The sequence below is a fragment of the Schistocerca americana genome, chromosome X (assembly GCF_021461395.2).
Source record: "Schistocerca americana isolate TAMUIC-IGC-003095 chromosome X, iqSchAmer2.1, whole genome shotgun sequence".
In the NCBI taxonomy this organism is placed as follows: Eukaryota; Metazoa; Arthropoda; class Insecta; order Orthoptera; family Acrididae; genus Schistocerca; species Schistocerca americana.
In genome coordinates this window covers 620,231,405-620,257,457 of record NC_060130.1, presented here as the reverse complement: position 1 = coordinate 620,257,457, position 26,053 = coordinate 620,231,405, and the positions used below count along the sequence as shown (strand labels likewise).

Sequence of the window (26,053 nt, the reverse complement as noted above, 5' to 3'; positions counted from 1 at the left end):
AGCCTCTTTTGATCAAGGACAGAAACAAAGATGAATTTTAAAACAATCATGGGTAAGATAGTGATTCAAAACCTGCATGTTCTTGCTTTGGTGTAGAAAGCTGATGAAGTCTTCAAATCATATCTTGACACTTTCTCAATAGAAAGTTGGGAGTATGCTGAAATATTTAAGAGGACAATCCTCTGGTTTTCGCATCCTTCTCTGTAGAGCCATCAAGCATGCTACTAATGGTCGCTAATACCATTACCTCCCCCCTTTTTTTGTCTTAAAGTATGTCTCAAGTGGTGCCCAAACACAGTGTTTCAATTCCAAAGCTCTGATGAAACTTAGATCAAAAAGGGATCTCATCACTGGTGACTAATGTGCCGGTCACCCATTAACATCAAGGGTAGACAAAAAAGAAACAACTTCTGGACTCTTATCATTGGTTATTGATTCATCTCATTAGTCAGTAGTTAAGCCCTTTTTACAGAACCACTCAAACCATCATTACAGGAGATTTGGTAATTAGGAAAATTTACGCTATGTTTGTGCCAAGATTCTTGACTGATGAACAAAAAGCAAACTGTGTGCAAATTTCAACAAAAATTCAGAACTGTGTTCAAGAAAGCTCACATTTTCTCAATAATGAAGGTACCAAAGACAAAATCTGGTGCTTCCAGTACAACCTGGAGATGAAACGTCAAACTTCAGAATGGCACACTAACACATCTCCTCATTCAAAGACAACCTAAGATGAGCTAGTCCAGGCTGAAAACCATGTTCATGGTCAGTTTTGATCATTGTGGCATCATTCACAAGGAGTCTGCATCCCCTGCACAAACCACGACTGCACAATATTATGCGGAAGTCCTAGAGAGATTGTGAAAATTAGTCAACCGCATGCAAAGGGGGAAATCAGCCATTCCTGGAAGCTCCATCATGACAATGTGCCATGTCACACCACGCTCTTAGTTCAGGAGAAGTTGGTTCAGTATGGCACTGCCAAGTTGTTTCACCCTGCTTGCAGGACAGACTTTCTACAACATTCTGACAGCAACTTTCAGAATGCATTCACAGATTGGCAGACACATTATACTTTGTGTGACAAAGTGCAAGGGTCCTATTTCGAAGATTATTGAGGATTTGTATCAATATGTGTAATAAATTATTTTTTAAAAAAATCAGTCCCACCACTTTTTGATCGCATCCTGTATGATGGAAATGTATGTTTGATCCATTGATGTACAATATTTTTCTCCCTGAAGATGATAGTAACAATTGAAACCAGTAGAGAATAAACATAAAATTGTACAGTTAATGGTACAAATATGCTTCTTTCATATTTCAAGTGACTTTGGATGTTCAGCAGGTTTCCACAAAGCATTATATTTTTGTGTGGTTTTGCAATTGACTAGGGCTATTTTAGAAGGCTTTTAAATTTGAAGCCCACTGGTACTAATCATTACCAACCACTGAGTGAACAGAGCAAGCTAGGAGTCATCCACCTGCTACTGCTGCACTCCTTTTAATACTTACACGTATACCAGGTGTGATCAAAAAGTAATGGGTATTTTTTAATTTCGTGGTGTTTATACACCCAATTTCCCTTTTTTTTATCTTGTTGGTAAACATGTTCCTGATGTATGTTTGCATTTTCAGCTGTTCTGAATATTTAGTTTATTGTTGACAGTTGAAAAGGTTATACAAATTTTCAAGTACTCGGCAAATTTTTACTTTCAAAAAAGAGGGATCAAAGAATTTGCATTCAATTTTCTTGAAAAATGGAATAACATGCAGCATCACATTCAAAATGTTGACTGTGGTTACTGGCAAATCTACTGTGAGTGAGATAAGATTTTACAAGTGGTATAAACATTTCAAAGGAGGTCAAGCTGACACTGAAGACGATGACTGCCTTGGATGCCCTAGCACATCAATTACTGACGACAATGTGGAAAAGTAATGAAAATGGTTCTGGAAAATCACCTAATCACCAACAGAGAGATTTTATCTCCTCCCCCCCTCCCCCTCTTTGTCAATCTCCTCTTCCCCTCTCTCTGTCCATCTTGTCCTCTCCATTTCCCTGTTCATCTCTGCCCCTTTCCTTTGTGGGTCCATCTTCTCCTCTCCCCTCTCTCGGCCCATCTCCTCCTCTTCACCTCTGTCTACACATCTTCTCCTCTCCCATCTCTCAGCCTCTCTCTTTCTCCCTGTTTCAGTTCATTTCCTCACCTTTCCTTTCTTTGTCCATCTCCTCCTCTCCCCTCTCTTTGACCATTTCCCCTCCCCTATCTCCATCCATCTCCTCCTCCTCCACTGCCTCCTCCTCTTACTATCTGTGGCTACCTCCTCCTATCTGTCACTATCTTCTCCTTTCCACTCACTGTCTGTCCACCTCTTCATCTTCCCCCTTCTCTCTCCATCTTATCGCACTCACTGCAATAGGAGGCTGGTGGTTCTTGCCCCTAAAGTATTTATTTCCAGACTGCAAGTAATATGTTTACCAAATTTGATTGAAATCATTCCATGTGTTTAGGATCAGTTTTTTACCCGAGTCTTTGCTCACATATGCACATGTCAAATATATTTCACACTTATTTAACTTAGTTCATGTGTATTTGTATATATATTTCACCCATATGTCTAGTGAATTTTGCCCTGCAGCTTCATTTTCTGCAGCTTAATATTTATTATGTCGTACCTCCTGAACTATATGCTGTACAGTGATATAATTTTGCAGGTACATCTACTGGTATGTGTGCCTACTGTCTGCGAAATGTGTTGTGAATAGAGTTAGAAGTAAACAAGTAATAAATTAACATGTCATGCATGATGCAGCATTTCTCGTGCATCTCAGTGTTTATGATGTCATATATAGTAAACCATGTGTCATGAAGTGATATATCTTTAGAGGTACACTCAGTGACATATGTGGATGCTGTCTGCAAAATGTGTTGTGAATAGTAGTATCATAGTAGTATTTTAATTTTCAGGAAACTAATTAACTTAGAAGATAATTAGTATATATGTCAAGACACAGATAAAATTACTGTTGCCTTTTATGCCATTATGCATATTGAATTCCCAAGTTTACTATCATATTTTGGTTGCCCTAATTTTCCTGGACCAAATGACACCCAGCATTTATCAATTATGCCACTAACTAGGAATTTGTGTAAATTATCAGAATTTCAAATAGGACAACTGTACTTGTCAATAGGTAATTTCCAGTGTAGATATACAAAAACTAACTAATCAGCTACGTATCATGTAAGCCAAGTCACTGTCAGAACACATACCTTATCTACTTTCTCAAATTTCAACCATAAAGTTTTATAAGCAAGTATATAGTTTCCAAAATCCTAAAATGCCCTTACGCCAGTTCACATACCCCTTCCAACTCAAAAATCTGCTGTCCCAGGTGACCTATTACACGACTTGCGTCTTCTGTCCATGGTCATAGTACGAACATTTAACATTTTGATATCATTTTTCTTTTCTGAGTGGAATATCTGAGCGATCTTTTTTGTTAGATGCAAATAAAAACTGTGTTTACCAGCCTACATTCAGTGGACATGTTTCGTAGAACTGTGCTAGTGGCTTGTATAATAAACTGTGATCAATTGTGTGTGGTTTTATAAACCGTGATTTTGAGATGAGGAGTTTCATGTCAAGTGTTGTCACTGAAAATGTCTCTGAGTGTGTGGGTTAGCCTGGTTTTTGTGCTTGTAAACAACTGAATTAAGAAACTGGACACTGTCCCAAAAGTTAATTTACAATTAATAAATGTGTGAGCAAGAGAAACTACAGAAAAGTGGTATTGCATCCATTATTGTGTAACTTAGTTCTATATGCAAAAAGTGTTCAGTTTTCAGGTAGCAAACTACCAAGAACAAGAAGATGAGGTTCGAACCAGGTTAGTAGCTTCACAAGATCTTACTTGGTTCACTCATTTTGTAGCAGTAGCACTACAAACACAAGTTCTATATCCAATAATGTTAGCAACGTTGGTACAATTGAGGACGGTACTGTAGATTCAAGCCTCTGTTGGCTGCTTTCTCATCTTTGGCTTGTTACGAGAGTGCTTCAGTGTGTTGGCAGGAGACAGGAGGAACGAAAGCAGTGGGAAATGTAGCTGAATTGGGTCGCATCAGTAGTGGAACTGTTAAGCTATATAATTTGGCTATGAAGCATTTGTATGTTACATTAATAAAACTGTGTTCAGTCTGAAGGCAGGTTTGAATAATACAGTATTCTACTGTTCCATTGGAGGTGGCATGCAGTAGCCTTCCTCGAATCTTTGAAACGAATTATCCAACTAGTTATAGGGGGATCTATAGCGTAACATGGACTCCGAAACATGATGCACCTAATCTTGACATTTTTCTCATTGTCAAAGGCGGAACAAGTAACAAAAAAAGGAACCCAGGACCAACGAGGTATCAAACCTCAGAGCTTTAGCATTGTAACCTGGAATTTACCCACTGAGCCAAATTCTTTTATCATGCATAAATGAATTATTTATCAAAAGAAACTGCAGAGCCACAGGAACAATCACTGGATATAAGTAAGAATGTTCTGTTTGAGATGTACACAAAGTAATTGTGGCAGTATTCTATATTATTCATTATTTAAGTTATGATGAATAAATAACAAATAATTATTTGTATTTGGTTCTGGTCCTCCTTAGCTCCATGATGTGGACCTCCCCAACCTCAATGGTGGCATTATAGGAATCCCCTTTCATGTCAGATTTACTAGCCACCAGAAACACTAGACTCCATCCATTCTACACCAAACACCCCTTGTAAAATCTGGCAAAACCCGAATGCTGCATTTACAATGACAAGCAATCCCCTTCTCAGCCTCACTGCATCTGTCATAAACCAAAAACCACCCTCTCAGTCCAATACAGACATTTTTTGTTTGTGCTCTGCCTTCAGACACCCAAGACTCCTCTCATGCCTGTTCATCTGCCAAAATGAGCACCCCCTTGGTCACTCTACATTATCCAAGATTCAAACAGCTAAATCAAAATCTCAGTTAAAACTTCAACTACATCACTCTGTGTCATGTACCTCCAAAAATCGTAATCTGCCATCTTTGGATCACAGCCCTGTGGAAGACCTGCTGCAAGACCAATTTCATACCTCCATCTGCCACTGCTACCTATTCCAGCCCTGTCTCTGACACTGTGTTACACATCAAAATCAGTCACCTTAAAAGCAGCAATGGCATTTGGCAACTTCTCTGCAACAAAAAACAGTGCCCTACAAGGATATAGCATCAACAGTTCTAAACTGTGCAAGTCGGAACTCTTTCTGCAATATATTCTTTATGTCCATAACCCCCTCCAGCCTACCATGTCAACTCCCCCTTTTATATTCCAATTTACCTCACTCATTCAGTAAAACAGTTAATATTTAAAGATCTGGCAATATGGTTATTTTTCAGGAAAAACTTTGCCTCCTACACATGCTTCCACAAGTATGGAGTGTTTTTTATATATATATATATATATATATATATATATATATATATATATATATAAAAAGATGATGTGACTTACCAAACGAAAGCGCTGGCAGGTTGATAGACACACAAACGAACACAAATATACACACAAATTCAAGCTTTCGCAACCAACGGTTGCTTCACCAGGAAAGAGGGAAGGAGAGGGAAAGATGAAAAGATGTGGGTTTTAAGGGAGAGGGTACGGAGTGATTCCAATCCCGGGAGCGGAAAGACTTACCTTAGGGGGGAGAAAAGGAAAGGTATACACTCGCACAGACACACATATCCATCCGCACATACACAGACACCAGCAGACATTTCACCTAAGGTAAGTCTTTCCATTCCCAGGATTGGAATGACTCTTTAACCTCTCCCTTAAAACCCACATCCTTTCGTCTTTCCCTCTCCTTCCCTCTTTCCTGATGAAGCAACCGTTGGTTGCGAAAGCTAGAATTTTGTGTGTGTGTTTGTGTTTGTTTGTGTGTCTATCGACGTGCCAGCGCTTTCGTTTGGTAAGTCACATCATCTTTGTTTTTTTTTATATATATATATATATATATATATATATATATATATATATATATATATATATATATATATATAATAAAAAAACACAGATTATGTGACTTACCGAACGAAAGTGCTGGTAGGTCGATAGACACACAAACAAACACATGAAATTCAAGCTTTCGCAACAAACTGTTGCCTCATGAGGAAAGAGGGAAGGAGAGGGAAAGACGAAAGGATGTGGGTTTTAAGGGAGAGGGTAAGGAGTCATTCCAATCCTGAGAGTGGAAAGACTTACCTTAGGGGGAAAAAAGGGGTATACACTCGCGCACACACACACACATATCCATCCGCACACACACAGACACAAGCAGACATTTGTAAAGGCAAAGAGTTTGGGCAGAGATCTGGCAAAGAGTTTGCCTTCCGGGTTACAGGACTGGAGTAGGTGGTGGTGGGAGGGTGCATGGGACAGGTTTTACACCAGGAGCGGTTACAAGGGTAGGAGCCAGAGGGTAGGGAAGGTGGTTTGGGGATTTCATAGGGATGAACTAAGAGGTTACGAAGGTTAGGTGGACGGCGGAAAGACACTCTTGGTGGAGTGGGGAGGATTTCATGAAGGATGGATCTCATTTCAGGGCAGGATTTGAGGAAGTCGTATCCCTGCTGGAGAGCCTCATTCAGAGTCTGATCCAGTCCCGGAAAGTATCCTGTTACAAGTGGGGCACTTTTGGGGTTCTTCTGTGGGAGGTTCTGGGTTTGAGGAGATGAGGAAGTGGCTCTGGTTATTTGCTTCTGTACCAGGTCGGGAGGGTAGTTGCGGGATGCGAAAGCTGTTTTCAGGTTGTTGGTGTAATGGTTCAGGGATTCCGGACTGGAGCAGATTCTTTTGCCACGAAGACCTAGGCTGTAGGGAAGGGACCGTTTGATGTGGAATAGGTGGCAGCTGTTATAATGGAGGTACTGTTGCTTGTTGGTGGGTTTGATGTGGATGGACGTGTGAAGCTGGCCATTGGACAGGTGGAGGTCAACGTCAAGGAAAGTGGCACGGGATTTGGAGTAGGATTAGGTGAATCTGATGGAACCGAAGGAGTTGAGGTTGGAGAGGAAATTCTGGAGTTCTTCTTCACTGTGAGTCCAGATCATGAAGATGTCATCAATACATCTGCACCAAACTTTGGGTTGGCAGGCCTGGGTAACCAAGAAGGCTTCCTCTAAGCGACCCATGAATAGGTTGGCGTACGAGGGGGCCATCCTGGTGCCCATGGCTGTTCCCTTTAATTGTTGGTATGTCTGGCCTTCGAAAGTGAAGAAGTTGTGGGTCAGGATGAAGCTGGCTAAGGTAATGAGGATAGAGGTTTTTGGTAGGGTGGCAGGTGATCGGCGTGAAAGGAAGTGCTCCATCGCAGCGAGGCCCTGGACGTGCGGAATATTTGTGTATAAGGAAGTGGCATCAATGGTTACAAGGATGGTTTCCAGGGGTAACAGACTAGGTAGGGATTCCAGGTGTTCGAGAAAGTGGTTGGTGTCTTTGATGAAGGATGGGAGACTGCATGTAATGGGTTGAAGGCGTTGATCTACGTAGGCAGAAATACGTTCTCTGGGGGCTTGGTAGCCAGCTACAATGGGACGGCCGGGATGATTGGGTTTGTGAATTTTAGGAAGAATGTAGAAGGTAGGGGTGCGGGGTGTTGGTGGGGTCAGGAGGTTGATGGAGTCAGGTGAAAGGTTTTGTAGGGGGCCTAAGGTTCTGAGGATTCCTTGAAGCTCCACCTGGACATCAGGAATGGGATTACCTTGGCAAACTTTGTATGTAGTGTTGTCTGAAAGCTGACGCAGTCCCTCAGCCACATACTCCCAACGATCCAGTACCACGGTTGTGGAACCCTTGTCTGCCAGAAGAATGACGATGCATCGGTCAGCCTTCAGATCACGGATAGCCTGGGCTTCAGCAGTGGTGATGTTGGGAGTAGGATTAAGGTTTTTTAAGAAGGATTGAGAAGCAAGGCTGGAAGTCAGAAATTCCTGGAAAGTTTGGAGAGGGTGATTTTGAGGAAGAGGAGGTGGGTCCCGCTGTGACGGAGGACAGAACTGTTCCAGGCAGGGTTCAATTTGGATAGTATCTTGGGGAGTTGGACCATTAGGAGTAGGATTAGGATCATTTTTCTTCGTGGCAAAGTGATATTTCCAGCAGAGAGTACGGGTGTAGGGCAGTAAATCTTTGACAAGGGCTGTTTGGTTGAATCTGGGAGTGGGGCTGAAGGTGAGGCCTTTGGATAGGACAGAGGTTTCGGATTGGGAGAGAGGTTTGGAGGAAAGGTTAACTACTGAATTAGGGTGTTGTGGTTCCAGATTGTGTTGATTGGAATTTTGAGGTTTTGGGGGGAGTGGAGCTGGAAGTGGGAGATTGAGTAGATGGGAGAGACTGGGTCTGTGTGCAATGAGAGGAGGTTGAGGTTTGCTGGAAAGGTTGTGAAGGGTGAGTGAGTTGCCTTTCCGGAGGTGGGAAACCAGGAGATTGGATAGTTTTTTGAGGTGGACGGTGGCATGCTGTTCTAATTTGCGATTGGCCTGTAGGAGGATGCTCTGAACAGCCGGTGTGGATGTGGGAGAGGAAAGATTGAGGACTTTTAATAAGGATAGAAGTTGACGGGTGTGTTCATTGGCTGAGTTGATGTGTTGGTGAAGGATTAGGTGGGTGAGGGCAATGGATTGTTCAGTTTGGAACTGGTATAGGGACTGATGGAAAGAAGAACCTCCCACAGAAGAACCCCAAAAGTGCCCCACTTGTGACAGGATACTTTCCGGGACTGGATCAGACTCTGAATGAGGCTCTCCAGCAGGGATACGACTTCCTCAAATCCTGCCCTGAAATGAGATCCATCCTTCATGAAATCCTCCCCACTCCACCAAGAGTGTCTTTCCGTCGTCCACCTAACCTTCGTAACCTCTTAGTTCATCCCTATGAAATCCCCAAACCACCTTCCCAACCCTCTGGCTCCTACCCTTGTAACTGCCCCTGGTGTAAAACCTGTCCCATGCACCCTCCCACCACCACCTACTCCAGTCCTGTAACCCGGAAGGTGCACACGATCAAAGGCAGAGCCACGTGTGAAAGCACCCACGTGATTTACCAACTGACCTGCCTACACTGTGAAGCTTTCTATGTGGGAATGACCAGCAACAAACTGTCCATTCGCATGAATGGACACAGGCAGACAGTGTTTGTTGGTAATGAGGATCACCCTGTGGCTAAACATGCCTTGGTGCACGGCCAGCACATCTTGGCACAGTGTTACACCGTCCGGGTTATCTGGATACTTCCCACCAACACCAATCTGTCAGAACTCCGGAGATGGGAACTTGCCCTTCAGTATATCCTCTCTTCTCGTTACCCGCCAGGCCTCAATCTCCGCTAATTTCAATTTGCCGCCGCTCATACCTCACCTGTCTTTCAACAACATCTTTGCCTCTACTTCCGCCTCGACTGACATCTCTGCCCAACTCTTTGCCTTTACAAATGTCTGCTTGTGTCTGTGTATGTGCGGATGGATATGGGTGTGTGCACGAGTGTATACCCCTTTTTTCCCCCTAAGGTAAGTCTTTCCGCTCCCGGGATTGGAATGACTCCTTACCCTCTCCCTTAAAACCCACATCCTTTCGTCTTTCCCTCTCCTTCCCTCTTTCCTGATGAGGCAACAGTTTGTTCCGAAAGCTTGAATTTCATGTGTATGTTTGTGTTAGTTTGTGTGTCTATCGACCTGCCAGCACTTTCGTGTGGTAAGTCACATCATCTGTGTTTTTAGATATATTTTTCCCACGTGGAATGTTTCCCTCTAGCGCGCGCGCACACACACACACACACACACACACACACACACACACACACACACACACACACACAGAAAGAGAGAGAGAGAGAGAGAGAGAGAGAGAGAGAGAGAGAGAGAGAGAGGAAGGGAGAGATGTATATATTATTCACTCATATGCAAAGAACAAATTGAGGGCAACAGTAGGCAAAAATAAGGGTACATACACCATGACACCTAACAAATTAAGTGTTTTGAGAGGAGAAAGTATCACACAGTGTAGCAGCAACTCTTTTAACAAAATTACATATTTTCTTCATGTCATTCAGTAACTTCTACCTGTGCTGTCCAGTTCACTGTAATACTAAAACCAGTACAGTTGTGAAGATTAGTTGACTTGTGCACTAGTTGCAAATCGTACTTTATTATGACTCCACAAGATAGAATTGCAATCCAAAAGTAATTTAAGTGCTTACATATAAACACAGGCAAATTTCTGCTTACAAGTTTATATTCTTAACATGTATCCAATCCAGGAAATATACTGTAATTCATATACTACTTACCAACGTGTCTTCCAACATATTCTTCAGTATACAGACAATCTCAGAAAAAGTAGGTCTCTCATCCAAATCAAGCTGCCAACACTGAAGCATTAACTGGTACAAGTCATCACCAACAACAGGTAGTTGTGCCAATCGTAAACCACGCATCACTCGAGCTGGGACATCTGTATTAGACACTTCAGCATAAGGTGTTCCTCCTGCAAGCATAACAGTGATCACATACAGTTGCCACATGTTGTATGCTGTATGCTGTATGCTGTAATGATAAATCATTACAGCAATCAGCTTTATAAAGAAAGACATATAAATAATTTATGCATTATCTATTTACACTGTATTCAATAACATCCCAATATTAAGTACTGTAATTGTGTTGATTTTCTGTTAAAAGAGTAACGTTGCATCATCATTTCCTTCCATCCTCAGTATCATCCCACACACTCGATTATGGAATACTGAGATATCTAATTACAAAGCGACCACAAGAAGAAATTTATTTCTCAGCTCCACACAATTTGTGACATGTTAGTTTCCACAGATTGTTGACAGAATCAATCACAGTAAAGTGTTACAACAAATAACTGGATGATTCTGTAGGACTTTATTTTCAGCAGCAATGAATATACGAGGGTGGGTTGAAAAATTCTTGGAATCACCATGAGAGGTCAGCACTAGCGCAATGAGTTGTTCAAATGATATTCATAAGACTGTTGCCTGTAAACAAGTGTCACGTCAGTGCTCTTTGGAGACAGCTGTCGTGGTGACATGGCTCTGTTGTTGTTCCTGCATAGTGATTTGCGAAGATCGAAAAAAATTGAGATTCGAGCAGGTATGAAAGCAAAGGACATTCATGTCCATTTCCAAAAGACACTGGGGGTCTCTGCTCATTCATATTCAACTGTTGCCAAGTGGACAAATGAATTTAAATTTGGTCGGGAGAGCTTAGATGATGATCCGCACAGTGATCTCCCAAGATGTGTCACTACTCCAGAAATAATTGCAAAAGCGCACAAAATGGTCATGGAGGATCGCTGATTGAAAGTGTGTGAAATTGTTCATGCTTGCCAGATGTCATCTGAAAGGGTATATCATATTTTAACTGAAGAATTAGAGATGAAAACGTTATCTGCAAGAAGGGTGCCGCGACTCGACGCTCGATCAAAAACGCGTGAGAATGGACATATCAGAACAATGTTTGGCCTGTTTTAGGAGAAACGAACAAGTTTATGAGCCGGTTTGTGACCACAGATGAAACTTGGGTGCACTATTATACCCCAGAGACAAAACAACAGTCAAAGCAGTGGAAACATTCTGATTCTCCACCACCAAAGAAAGCAAAAACAATTCCTTTGATGGGAAAGGTCATGGCATCAGTGTTCTGGGATGCGAAGAGGATTCTGTTTGTAGATTATCTGTCAATTGGGCAATCAATTACTAGAGCAGACTATGCTAACCTCCAGGACAAATTGCAACAAAAGATACGCGAAAAAAGGCCATGTTTAGCAAGGAAGGAAGTCACCTTCCATCAAGGCAATGGTCACCCGCACCCATGTGCCGTCTCCACGGCAAAATTACACAAACTGAAGTATGAATTGTTTCCACACCCACCTTATTCACCTGATATGTCTCCATCAGACTTCCATCTCTTCCCAAAACTGAATATTTTTCTTGGTGGATGAAGGTTCACTTCAAACGCAGAATTGATAGCCCGAGTTGACAACTATTTTGCAGGCCTGGAGAAAACTCATTTTCGAGATGGGATCAAGGCACTGGAACATTGTTGGACCAAGTGCATTAATCTACAAGGAGACTACATTGAAAAATATAAAAAAAAATTCTGTAATGTAAGTACTTTTTTTCTATTCCGTTCCGAGAACTTTTCAAAACACCCTCATAACTATAGTTACATGGCAAATCAGATAGCATGTACCTTTAATAAAGTGAAACTAAAGATGATATTTCGTACCAGAGTATGTATCTGTTACTACGGAAAAGGATACACTGAGATGTGAAGTAAATGATGATGCATTCTATGAAGTGTGTTCTTTTTCCTGTGTGAAGAGCCAGTCACAGTGGCACCGATATTGAGGTATTCTGCTCGCAACTGACATCGGCCAATTTTTTCAAATCAGTATGTGGATACATGCACAATTTCACTGCAAGCAATCTCAGCTGAATGTAGAGACATGTTTTCTTTAGTCGAATCGGGTGATGTTCCCACACACAAAACATGGTTCCTGAGAAATTTTTAAGTTTACTACAAGAAAAAAGGAGTTTGAGGCATCCTGAGGATGAGAAATATAACCACAAGGGTGTGTCTCAGAATCCATAGTCCAAAATTGTTACTGTATTGGAAACCACAAGTTTGAAACAACTTAAAAATTTAATAATTAATTAAATGTTACTTTTTATTACATTATGGCTGTTCTATAGCTGCCTATCCATTTCAACCTCATATCTATACATAATGTAGCACATCATCTGCAACACAGGCAAAATATGTATTGGAAATTTTAGACTTAACCTCAAAAAATTACATGTTCATGTGAGAAAGGTGGCATATGTCAATTCTGATGCTTAAAGTTACAGTAATGAAGCTCTTTTTGCGTTGGTATTATGGATGGACATTAGCTGTCTATGAATTATTACTACTGCTTGCTGGCACATTTATGCCAGCAGGACTGTGATTCTTTTATATGAGGTGTATGTATTTCCACTTTTCAGTGCTTTAGGTGTTCAAAGTATCTTATTCTAAAATGTGTTTAGAGTTTCAAGCATATGCCGAATGACAGTCATTGAAGATTAATTGCATGTCTCTTCTGCTGAATTTACTTGAAATTGTGCAGAGTGTTTTTAATCTTGTTTTTCAATGTCTCCACAGTTCACTGAGTTTGTAACAGAACATTTATCTCTTAATCTCATGTATTTGTAAAACACATCTGGTTATTCCATTGAGGAAAGAGTGTACAGTCTGAATAGATGAAGTGTACAGATAGTGTGTACAATTAGAATAGACTGTAACCTCATGATGCCACCAAAAACTAACAAAGGAGATCGGATGCACTGTGACCAAGCTGTTGGTCAGTGTTATCGGGTGACTGCATCTGGTGACCATTGTCAGTGCCACTTGACCACAGCCTAAAAGTTACATCCTACCCTGCACAATACTATGCACAGTGTGTTTTTGTACCCTCCTTGTTAAGAGCAGCCCACTTACAGAAAACCAATCAATTTTTAAATCAAGAAACTTTCAAGTTGAACCAGTGTCTAACACATTACATAAATCACTCCAGCTTGCACTCTGCACAATCCTTCCATAACTGCATGTGAAATCATTAATTAGCCTGCAGAGTTAATTTTAAAACAGAAAATGTAAACTTATTGAATATGTCCTCACAAGGATATGTTTCTTACCCTCTTGCACAATTCCGGTAGAAAAATTTCCACACTGGTGTATAATTACAAATCTTAATACTTTTTACTGTCTTTTCTTTGGTTTCTTAAAACCTGTTATAGCATTCTCCTGTCTGAATAGTAGAACAATACCATTTCAAATCTTCCTAGAAACTGCTTAAAATTTTCTAATGGTAACCCGTGTTCTCTACCTTTTACGAAGCAGTACCATGAATGAGCTCCACTGTGTTGTTGTAAATAACTTTTAGTTTGTAAGAACTTTTCAAACCCACAGCTCCTTTCACAAATATTATAACCTTCTGAATTTTTTATCTGGTTTCCCGAGTTTAAAGGTGCTCTGACATGCCAATACATCAAAAGTGTTTTCGCCTCATAATTCATTTAATCATGCAAGAAGATTTTTCACAATTTTTCAGTCCAGCTGAATTTTAGCACATTATACTAAATATGTGACACCATTTCACTTTCTTTGCTCTGCTTGAAATTTCAGTATCTATTATTACTGTCCATCAGAGGCAATGATGTTGACTCTTATCACAAACATTCTACACATTTCTGTTCCTGAGAAAGAAAGCATGGAGCCACACAAAAGCTGAAACATGCAGCTGATAGTATTTGAAGAACATCTGTAGTTACAAAAAAGTATCTGATTTGGCACATGCATTGCAATAGGTCATTAATTTTAGAATCTTCTTTATTTATAATAATGAATTGTGTCTGAGCACATACATACCCAATGCAGTAATTTCCCATAATGTAACACCGAAAGACCAGACATCACTTTTGCTCACAAAATAGCGACCACGGAATATTTCTTGAGCTGTCCATCGAGTGTAATCTGGAACCTACAATTACACAGGGTATTCATCACTAATTGAAAATTCACTGTTTAATATGATGATGTTGCATATGTGAAACTCAATACATGAAGACCCAAAAGATGGCTGTATGTTAAAGCTACCATTAAACAAAGTACAAACTTTGGTCATGGAGTGTCCTTGGTGGAATACAAATAATGGAAAGAGCCGAAGTACCAACTCACCATATAAAACTTCCTGGCAGATTAAAACTGTATGCTGGACTGAGACCTTTGCCTTCTGTGGGCAAGTGTTCTGCTGACAGAGCTACCCAAGCACGACTCCTTCATAGCTTTACTTCTGCCAGTATCTCATCTCCTAACTTGCAAATTTCACAGAAGTTTTCCTGCAAAATCTGTAGGACTAGCACTCCTGGAAGAAAGGATACTGCGCAGACATGGCTTAGCCACAGTGTGGAGGATGTTTCACATGAAAACTTCTCTGATGTTTGGAAGGTAGAAGATGAGGTTCTCGTGGAAGTAAAGCTGTGAGGACAGATCATGACTTGTGCTTGGATAGTTGGTAGAGCAATTGCCCACAAAAGGCAAAGATCCCAAGCCCCCGTCTTGCCTGACACACAGTTTTAATCTTCCAGGAAGTTTCATATCAGTGCACATACTGTTGCAGAGTGAAGCTTTCATTCTGGAAACTGAACCTATAGTTGATGTGTTGAGTCATCAATAGGAACATAAACTAAGCCAAAAATGTTGCTAAGCTTTTGGATGATGTCCTTCTTCACAACTAACTACAGAATACATTTGACATTGTCTGAAGATTAGCAGTGTTTACAGCCCAGTCTGCTCAGTCAACAGGCTGTTTTTAACATATGAAGATCTTGATATTACCCCTTAACAACCACTAATAATCAGAATGAGATTTTCACTCTGCAGCGGAGTGTGCGCTGATATGAAACTTCCTGGCAGATTAAAACTGTGTGCCCGACCGAGACTCGAACTCGGGACCTTTGCCTTTCGCGGGCAAGTGCTCTGCCACCTGAGCTACCGAAGCACGACTCACGTCCGGTACCCACAGCTTTACTTCTGCCAGTACCTCGTCTCCTACCTTCCAAACTTTACAGAAGCTCTCCTGCGAAACATGCAGAACTAGCACTCCTGAAAGAAAGGATATTGCGGAGACATGGCTTAGCCACAGCCTGGGGGATGTTTCCAGAATGAGATTTTCACTCTGCAGCGGAGTGTGCGCTGATATGAAACTTCCTGGCAGATTAAAACTGTGTGCCCGACCGAGACTCGAACTCGGGACCTTTGCCTTTCGCGGGCAAGTGCTCTGCCAACTGAGCTACCGAAGCACGACTCACGTCCGGTACCCACAGCTTTACTTCTGCCAGTACCTCGTCTCCTACCTTCCAAACTTTACAGAAGCACTCCTGCGAAACATGCAGAACTAGCACTCCTGAAAGAAAGGATATTGCGGAGACATGGCTTAGCCACAGCCTGGGGGATGTTTCCAGAATGAGATTTTCACTCTGCAGCGGAGTGTGCGCTGATATGAAACTTCCTGGCAGATTAAAACTGTGTATCTGACCGAGACTCGAACTCGGGACCTTTGCCTTTCGCGGGCAAGTGCTCTGCCAACTGAGCTACCGAAGCACGACTCACGTCCGGTACCCACAGCTTTACTTCTGCCAGTACCTCGTCTCCTACCTTCCAAACTTTACAGAAGCTCTCCTGCGAAACATGCAGAACTAGCACTCCTGAAAGAAAGGATATTGCGGAGACATGGCTTAGCCACAGCCTGGGGGATGTTTCCAGAATGAGATTTTCACTCTGCAGCGGAGTGTGCGCTGATATGAAACTTCCTGGCAGATTAAAACTGTGTGCCCGACCGAGACTCGAACTCGGGACCTTTGCCTTTCGCGGGCAAGTGCTCTGCCAACTGAGCTACCGAAGCACGACTCACGTCCGGTACCCACAGCTTTACTTCTGCCAGTACCTCGTCTCCTACCTTCCAAACTTTACAGAAGCTCTCCTGCGAAACATGCAGAACTAGCACTCCTGAAAGAAAGGATATTGCGGAGACATGGCTTAGCCACAGCCTGGGGGATGTTTCCAGAATGAGATTTTCACTCTGCAGCGGAGTGTGCGCTGATATGAAACTTCCTGGCAGATTAAAACTGTGTGCCCGACCGAGACTCGAACTCGGGACCTTTGCCTTTCGCGGGCAAGTGCTCTGCCAACTGAGCTACCGAAGCACGACTCACGTCCGGTACCCACAGCTTTACTTCTGCCAGTACCTCGTCTCCTACCTTCCAAACTTTACAGAAGCACTCCTGCGAAACATGCAGAACTAGCACTCCTGAAAGAAAGGATATTGCGGAGACATGGCTTAGCCACAGCCTGGGGGATGTTTCCAGAATGAGATTTTCACTCTGCAGCGGAGTGTGCGCTGATATGAAACTTCCTGGCAGATTAAAACTGTGTACCCGACCGAGACTCGAACTCGGGACCTTTGCCTTTCGCGGGCAAGTGCTCTGCCAACTGAGCTACCGAAGCACGACTCACGTCCGGTACCCACAGCTTTACTTCTGCCAGTACCTCGTCTCCTACCTTCCAAACTTTACAGAAGCTCTCCTGCGAAACATGCAGAACTAGCACTCCTGAAAGAAAGGATATTGCGGAGACATGGCTTAGCCACAGCCTGGGGGATGTTTCCAGAATGAGATTTTCACTCTGCAGCGGAGTGTGCGCTGATATGAAACTTCCTGGCAGATTAAAACTGTGTGCCCGACCGAGACTCGAACTCGGGACCTTTGCCTTTCGCGGGCAAGTGCTCTGCCAACTGAGCTACCGAAGCACGACTCACGTCCGGTACCCACAGCTTTACTTCTGCCAGTACCTCGTCTCCTACCTTCCAAACTTTACAGAAGCTCTCCTGCGAAACATGCAGAACTAGCACTCCTGAAAGAAAGGATATTGCGGAGACATGGCTTAGCCACAGCCTGGGGGATGTTTCCAGAATGAGATTTTCACTCTGCAGCGGAGTGTGCGCTGATATGAAACTTCCTGGCAGATTAAAACTGTGTGCCCGACCGAGACTCGAACTCGGGACCTTTGCCTTTCGCGGGCAAGTGCTCTGCCAACTGAGCTACCGAAGCACGACTCACGTCCGGTACCCACAGCTTTACTTCTGCCAGTACCTCGTCTCCTACCTTCCAAACTTTACAGAAGCTCTCCTGCGAAACATGCAGAACTCCTTTCAGGAGTGCTAGTTCTGCATGTTTCGCAGGAGAGCTTCTGTAAAGTTTGGAAGGTAGGAGACGAGGTACTGGCAGAAGTAAAGCTGTGGGTACCGGACGTGAGTCGTGCTTCGGTAGCTCAGTTGGCAGAGCACTTGCCCACGAAAGGCAAAGGTCCCAAGTTCGAGTCTCGGTCGGGCACACAGTTTTAATCTGCCAGGAAGTTTCACTAATAATCAGTTTCACTGAAATCATTGTTGCAAATCAAGTGAAATAAATTAACAGAAGCTGAACTCAAATCTCAGTGTAGTATTCTTGATGTAAATTGACTATAAAAGTTCACCAAATTTAATAATGATCACAATCAAGTTACCACTGAGATCATTTTTCAAAATGTCACTGCTGATTACTGTTCACCTGTTAAGCTGAGGGGATGCTTTATCTGCAATTATCACTTATTGACAAGGCACAGAATAGTAACAGTAAAAAGAAGATATGCTTTTATGTTTCATAATACAGGATCCGTTTGCATGAAAAGGCAATTAGGACAGATACTTGAAAAAGTGTGCACATAAATGCTATTACAGTATCTGTGTCTTACAATGTGAGATGCAACATCTATGGATATCAGTTATACCTTAACTTAACATACATCTACTAAAATCAAAGTCTCCTCCCCCTTCTCACTCTATCAATAACCTAACTCAAAAACATGTTCCCTTCTCTACACTTTCCTAGCTCTGTCTTTATTCCTTACTTTTCTATTGTCATATTTTTTCTTTTACAGTTTATGCTTCTTCAACTATGTCTTACTGAACATGGTGCCATGGCCCGCACTGCTAGAAATTCGACTATTGCTTTTAAGGAAATCTTCCCCGGGTGCTTGATCTCTTGGTATAGGACATTCCATGGCCTGCACACATGTCAGATTTAAATCCATGTAACTACTTTTTGTGAGGCTGCCTCAAGACAGAGGTGTACAAACATTGAACCAGGACCTTACAAACCATGAAGAATGCAATTGCCTTGAAGTAGGCTGTATGCTTCACAAAGTAATGTAGAACTTCAGAAGCTGGCTGCAGCAGTGCATTAACAATGAGGGACATCACTTGCAAGAGCTGTTGTTTAAAACATCACGAAATTAACTTCCAGTTGTACCCTCCTGATGCCAAAATATAATTTTGTTCTACTATGTTTCTTTATTTTTTTAAATTTACTTTCAAAGTTAGGGATACTTCACTGTTCTACCCCACAGCTTTAAAGCTGTTTCTTAATAATAGATTGCCATATGTTAAAAGGACCTCAGCCATTCCAGCCTAGTTTTGAGAAAACTAACAAAAATGTAATTACACTTAGATCATTCTTATTTCCACAAATCACTATGATTTTAGAAAGCATTGCTTGTGCAAAACCCAGCTTGCATTTTTCTCACACAACATGTCCTGAACAATTGATGAAGGGCAACAGGCAGACGCCATATTGCTAGATTTCTGGAAGGCGTTTGACACAGCACCCCGCTGCAGGCTCGTAACGAAGGTAGCAGCATATGGAATAAGTTCAGACATATGTGAGTAACTTGAAGACTTCTTAAGTTATAGAACCTAGTATGTTGTCCTCAATGGAGGGTATTCATCAGAGACAAGGGTATCGTCACAAGTGCCGCAGGGAAGTGTGAAACACCCGCTATTATTCTCTACATACACAAATGATTTGGCAGACAGGGTGGGCAGCAATCTGCAGTTGTTTGCTGATATTGCTGTGGTGTACAGTAAGGTGTCGAAGTTGAGTGACTGTAGGAGGATACGAAATGACTTAGACAAGATTTCAAATTGTGTGAGATGAATGGCTGCGAGCTCTAAATGTTAAAAAAAAAAAAAGTACATCAATACAGACCAGCAGGAAAAACAAACACGTAATGTTAGGATACAGCATTAGTAGTGTCCTGCTTCACACATTTGCAGCATTTAAATATCTCGGCATATGAAATGAAACGAGCATGTGAGGATTGTGGTAGGAAAGGTGAATGGTCGACTTTGGTTTATTGGGGAAATCCTAGTAAAGTGTGGTCCATCTGTAAAGGAGACCACATATAGGACACTAGTGCAACCTATTCTTGAGTAATGCATGAAGGTTTGGAATCTGTACCAGATCAGATTGAAGGAGGGCATCGAAGCAATTCAGAGGCAGGCTGCTAGATTTGTTACCAGTAGGTTCTAACAACAAGCAAGTGTTAAGGAGATGCTTCGGGAACTCAAACACGAATTGTTGGAGGGAAGGCGATGTTCTTTTTTGAGAAACACTATTGAAAAAATTTAGAGAACTGGCATTTGAAGCTGACTGCTGAACGATTCTACTGCCGCCAACATACACTGCACGTAAGGATCATGAAGATACGAGAAATTAGGGCTCATATGGAGGCATACGGGCAGATGTTTTTCCCTCGCTCTATTTGCAAGTGGAACAGGAAAGGATAGACCAGTAGTGGCACAGGGTACCCTTCACCACGCACAGTACGGTGGCTTGCAGAATATCTATGTAGATATAGATTTTTTCTTTTCTCCTGAAAAAATATCAGTAATACACAATAATGATGTGAATATCAGGGTTCTATTCACATTGTAAAAAAATAAAAATCATGCACATAAAAAATGTTTACACTTCAATGACAGAAGTCCTTTTAGCACATTTCTGGATTTCTGTTGTAGATACAATGTTTTTCTCTTAATAAGGGCGTTCAATAGTGGATTTAATAATTACCAATTATTACAAATTTCTGCCACAATAAATTTTTGACCTTCGTTGCAAGTTATTAAGAGCTTTGCTAGTTCATGTATCATATAGAACCTGACATGACTTCTAAGTTCGCTTTTCATTACGTTGAATTCACAGTCACGAGGGAAAAAGTAATATCCCTTGACATGAAAATAGTGTTCAATTTACACACCAAATAAATTAATAAAAAAATGGTACTGATCCCCCTTGTCATCAGTGTTCTGCCAAAAGACAGATTTTCACATGGTAGTTCTCCAGGCTGTCTGGTCTTCTACCATCCTCTTCATGTCTGCATAATTTCCCCTTCCCTTTATGTCATCTATCATCTTGTATCTCCTTCTTCCTCTCAGTCTTCTCCCACAAACCAATCCTTCCAAAGCATCTGCTAGAAAACACTCCCTTCTCAATGAATGTCCAACCAGTTCTTTTACCTTTCTCTTACAACCTTCAGCAGACACCTTCTCTCACCAACCCTTCCCAATCCTGGACAGGAATGTGTAGAATTTGGACACTTTGCACGGGGCACATCTGTCCTTTCAGTTTCTTCTGTAAGATTAGTATGATATTTTTGGAGCCTTATCTAGTGAACAATTAGCAATCTAGTGGAATGTCACTTTGCAGCATCATGGAGGTGAGGGCTTCTCATTTCCACCTTCAGCTCTTCATGTACGAAATGTAAACTGAAATTTTCCTTCAAAAATGCTGCATAAGGTGATCTTTATCTGGTGATATTTCTCCTTAAACAACTCATACATCACTACAATGTTAAGCACGGGATATAAATATCTTATATCCCTGCCAGCATAATGACTTTCTTTTAGTGGAAAACTTCCAGTATGTTGCTGGACAGCTTCTCTTGTTTCTGCTGGAAGGGCTCCCTTTACATGCTACAAAAGCTTCAGTCACTGACTGCAGTCCTTATGGCACATAACATAATTTCTATAGCATCTTTCCTACCATAACCAAGCATCTGACTGAGTGCCTTCTAGCATTAAAAGATGCAGCTACCCTACAACAACATGTCAATGTGCATAAACTCCATTTCGCATATTTCTGGACTTAGGCCTTTTTAGCATGCCATGATTCAAGTGCACAACAAGCATCAGGCACTTATCTCTTATGACAGAATTGTATGTGAAAGGAAAATTAGGTTTTAATGTCCTGCAAGTGTTGAGGTTATTAGGGACAAAGTCTGAATCCTGATGAGAAACATCCCACTGACACTCCTTCTCAGCTCTCCCAATGTGTTATTCTGCCTTCCACAAAATCTACAGAATATGCTTGTGCAACCTCATGCCACACCTACTCCCAACCCCCTTGCTACCCAGCTCATATTTCTGTGGAATCCCCAGGAGCTAGACCTGTGCAATGAACCCACCCAGTACATCATATTTCATTCCTGTTACAGGCATATCCTCTCCTATTCTATCCTATCCTATCAGAGGCAGGCTCACCTTAAAAGCAGTCACATCATACACCAGCACCACTGTAACAGTTTCTCTAAACTACTTAGATAATAGTTCTGCTTCTTAGTCTCTACCTCCCAGCCATCAACCATGCTTTCCTCCCCTTTCCTACCTCACGGTCTCCCACTAAGTGCCTCAACTACACAGTGAGTTATTACCTTTACTCCTTCCATTATTTATATTCCACCCAGGACTCCCCATTAACATATTTAAAATCAATTTTTCATGCCCAAAGAATTATGGCACTAATTGCTGTATTTTATGTTCTGTTTTGTACTTTCATTCAGACCTCAATAAAACAGACAAGTTGCCGATAAAACAAGAGCCTGAGAGAAAAATTGTGAATGATAGTACAATTATGAACTACTATTTGAGAAATACCTAAAATAAAGTTGTGCCATTTGAACTGAATTAATTTTGACAATACAAGAGACCTACTGAGTCAGCCAATTAGGTACTCTTTTTCTGTATCTTTAGGAACTACTTTTTTTCTCTTTCTGTCCCATAACTCACTGAAAAGAAAATTTAAATTGAAGGGATGTACACATCTAAGTACTTTAAATTCAGTTGTTTGCCTCATACTCAATGTTATGCGGCCTTAAAGAACATCAAGTTTCTTATTAAACTCAATCTGGCTCTTATAGCAAGCTACAAATACAGTTCTGATATCTGTAAGGTGACCATTCATCAAATGGCATTTTCAACAATGCAGGTAACATAATAAGAAGTACACTATCATGGTGCTGAATGTCCAGAAAATTAAATGCTAATAATGAAAATTGATTCAGCTACCGATTCTCGCACTTCTTTTTTTTAGTAGATTTTCATCCAACTAGACATCTGTATCAGTGGAATAATATCATAGACGGGAGGAAGATTACAGTTTAATGTCCTGTCAGCAATGCACACATCATGAACAGGGCATAAGGTTGGACTCGGGAAGAAAATAGGCTATGTCCTTTCAAAGGGACCATTCCAGCAATTGCCTTAAGTGATTTAGGGAATTCACAAAAAACCTAAAACTCGACAGCCATAAGGGGATTTCCAGTGCCATCCTACTTGTCCAGTGTCTTATCAGTGCATCATTTCACTCAATCACAGTACCTTCTTCACAGTTCTTCTTACAGTTCTGCCTAACTACTATTTCTTACAATCCCAGCTTGTAAAACAAATTTTATAGACCTGGTGCCAGAAGAGTCATTTTAATCAGGTACTCGCCGTAAACTCTTAATAAAGTAGCCCACATGCATCACAGTGGCAGTAAGACTTTAGAGAGGGTATGTTCCACATGTCTGAGATCTTGTCTCTTACCCCTCTTGTGATCATCTATCATTTGTGGTGCTTGCACACATTCTGATGACATCACGGTAATGTGCTGAGCAAAATTGTTCCATAAGAATATGTGCAACAGGAAATAAGCATACCAGTTTTGGACTGAGGCCATATAATGAAAATACATGAACTGGACACTATCAGAAATGCTACTTTGACAGATAAAAGATGGCAAATTTTATGCATTAGTTAATCACTGAAATCCACAAAGTCGAGAGGTTGCAATATTGGCTGTATCTCCGAACACTGGTGAATGTGTAAATGCGAATGTGATGCCTTCTTCACATGTGCCACTGTTGTTTTAATATAAGGCTATATCTGTACTATGAGGCATCTACAACCAGGCTACATGTAGTTATGAAATATTTATGCCACACACTATTAAAAGTCAGAAGTCAATTTCACTGTCAACAATTTCATAAGCTAGGCCACCAGACCTGTCCTACTTTAAGTGTCCACTTTTTTCTGAAACGTCCCAAAAGGCATCTTCCAGATAAGATATGACATGGGACTAATTTTATTATGTGATTTTTGTCAAATATTAGCAGATGCTTCAATGCAGTTACATGTGTGATGAGCTGTTAAATGAAGAAAAAAACCACAGAAGCATGTGTTACACGAACATGTAGGAGAAATTTATATCACATAAAAAAATGAAAACAAGCTAAGCTACTCACACAGTGTACATGTAAGGTCAAAGGCAGATTAAGAGCTGCTTAAAAGGATGTCAATTGCGATCAGGAATTATGACTCGTTCGCTGTCCACTTTCCTAGCTCACAAGAAATTTTCTTCCTCATTTCCACCCTACAAATTGTTAGCTTAGTACTTGTTTCCATTTGCTTCTCTGGGGCACGATAGGACTTACACTTCTTCCTATATTTGGAAATTTGTGGTAAGTTATTATGGGACCAAACTGCTGAGGTCATCAATCCCTAGGCTTACACACTACTTAACCTAACTTAAACTGACTTATGCTAAGGACAACACACACCCATGCCTGAGGGAGGACTTTAACCTCCGACGGGGGAATATGCACAAACCATGGCAAGGCGCCTTAGACTGCGCAGCTACACCGCGTGGCCTCCTTCCTACACTCGATGCAGCAATATAAGAGTTCCAACAGCTGGCAGTGCTGTTGCAAGCTTTCAAATATGAAGCACAAATAGGTGCTAGCAGTACTGAATCTATGTGACTGACACAATAGTCGGCTATGAAGCTGCAGCAACACAGTGGCATTGCCATAGTGACATACAGATCGGTTGAGTCATATATGCCGAGTATACCTTAACTGTTGAGGCTCTTTGTCACATGGATTATAGTATCTACAATTGTTTTCAATATTTAACATTATTAAAATCAGATGGTTGAAATACACATTTTGTTGGGACTAATGTGAGAGAGACTTTATAAAGATATGATGGCAGACAGAGATTGAGAAATTTATTTAGCTCACTTACAATTCCATTTTTTGTGTACTGGGCAATTCCAAATCCACAAACTTTTGGTATCATTCCATCAGCCATTAAAATATTTCGCGCACACAACTGTTTGTGTAAAATCTGAAACAAAAACAAATGAAATTTAACTTGGAAAATCTTAAATTTAATTACTGTCAACTAACTTTCATATGCAGCTACACTTCAAAGGTGTTGATTAAAACATCATTTACTGAATTTAATGACTAGTAATGGAGAAAGATCTTTAACTGCCGGTACATAATCTAACAAGTGCAAAAAATTATACACGAGAAACACAATATTTTATCATTTTCACGCATGTCTTGCAATTAGTAAAGCCTGATTCACACAATACAGAAATATGTAAATGGAAAAGTTTATCGTAACAATTGTAGCATATCATAACAATATGTTCACAAGTAAGGCACTGTTATTTAACTTGAGACAGAATGATTTTTATGTTAATTTTTATTATATATAATAAGTCAGAACTTAAATAGTGGCAACACTGCTGTGGTGACACTATGCAATGGAATCTACTATTGTTGCTGATAGCACAGGTTGCTGACATACCTACCTTACCTCCGAGCAAACGGACTCGCCCGACCCATGTCACCAGCGTGCACGCAATTGAGGGAAAAACAGTCACTTGTGAGCGAGCTGTCTAACGTAACGGTGTCACTATGTTTTCAAACACTGGTTGGGACATGGGCCACATGGTAGGAGCCAAAACTGAAATGCCAATCCAATGAATGGTGTCATTATGGGTCGCCGTGAAAGTCGAAAGTGTGTCAGAGCCCCAGTATTGTGAAAGGTATGGTGATTCTCGTGTACGACTGTGATGGTGTTATCCTAACACATTACATTCCTCCATGGCAGACCGTCAATGTACAGTATTACTGTTCTTTTTTGGAGCATCACTTGCAGCCAGCTTTGCGAAAGAAGCGACGACACTTTCTGCGCAACCCACCCATCAATTTGTATGACAATGCGTAGGCGCATACAGCACAAGCTGTGGCTGCTCTGTTCCATCGATGGGACTGGGAAGTACTGTACCATCCACCATACTCCCCGGACTTAAGTTCTTGTGACTTTGATTTGATTCCAAAAATGAAGGAACAACTTCGTGGCATTCGCTTCAGAACTGTTCCAGAGATTCAACAGGCAGTAGACCGCTCCA

At 41.3% G+C, this 26,053-nt stretch overlaps 1 protein-coding gene across 1 annotated transcript in view; it reads right to left on the bottom strand.

Moving 5' to 3' along the window:
• Positions 1 to 26,053, bottom strand: part of LOC124554833 (putative tyrosine-protein kinase Wsck) — a 161,964-nt gene that overhangs the window by 8,150 nt on the left and 127,761 nt on the right. Inside the window, exons 9-11 of the mRNA XM_047128496.1 lie at positions 24,874 to 24,975; positions 14,526 to 14,637; positions 10,379 to 10,575 (exon numbers count right to left, since the gene is read on the bottom strand). Coding sequence (XP_046984452.1) covers positions 10,379 to 10,575; positions 14,526 to 14,637; positions 24,874 to 24,975 — 411 coding nt within the window. The remainder of the gene's footprint in view (positions 1 to 10,378; positions 10,576 to 14,525; positions 14,638 to 24,873; positions 24,976 to 26,053) is intronic.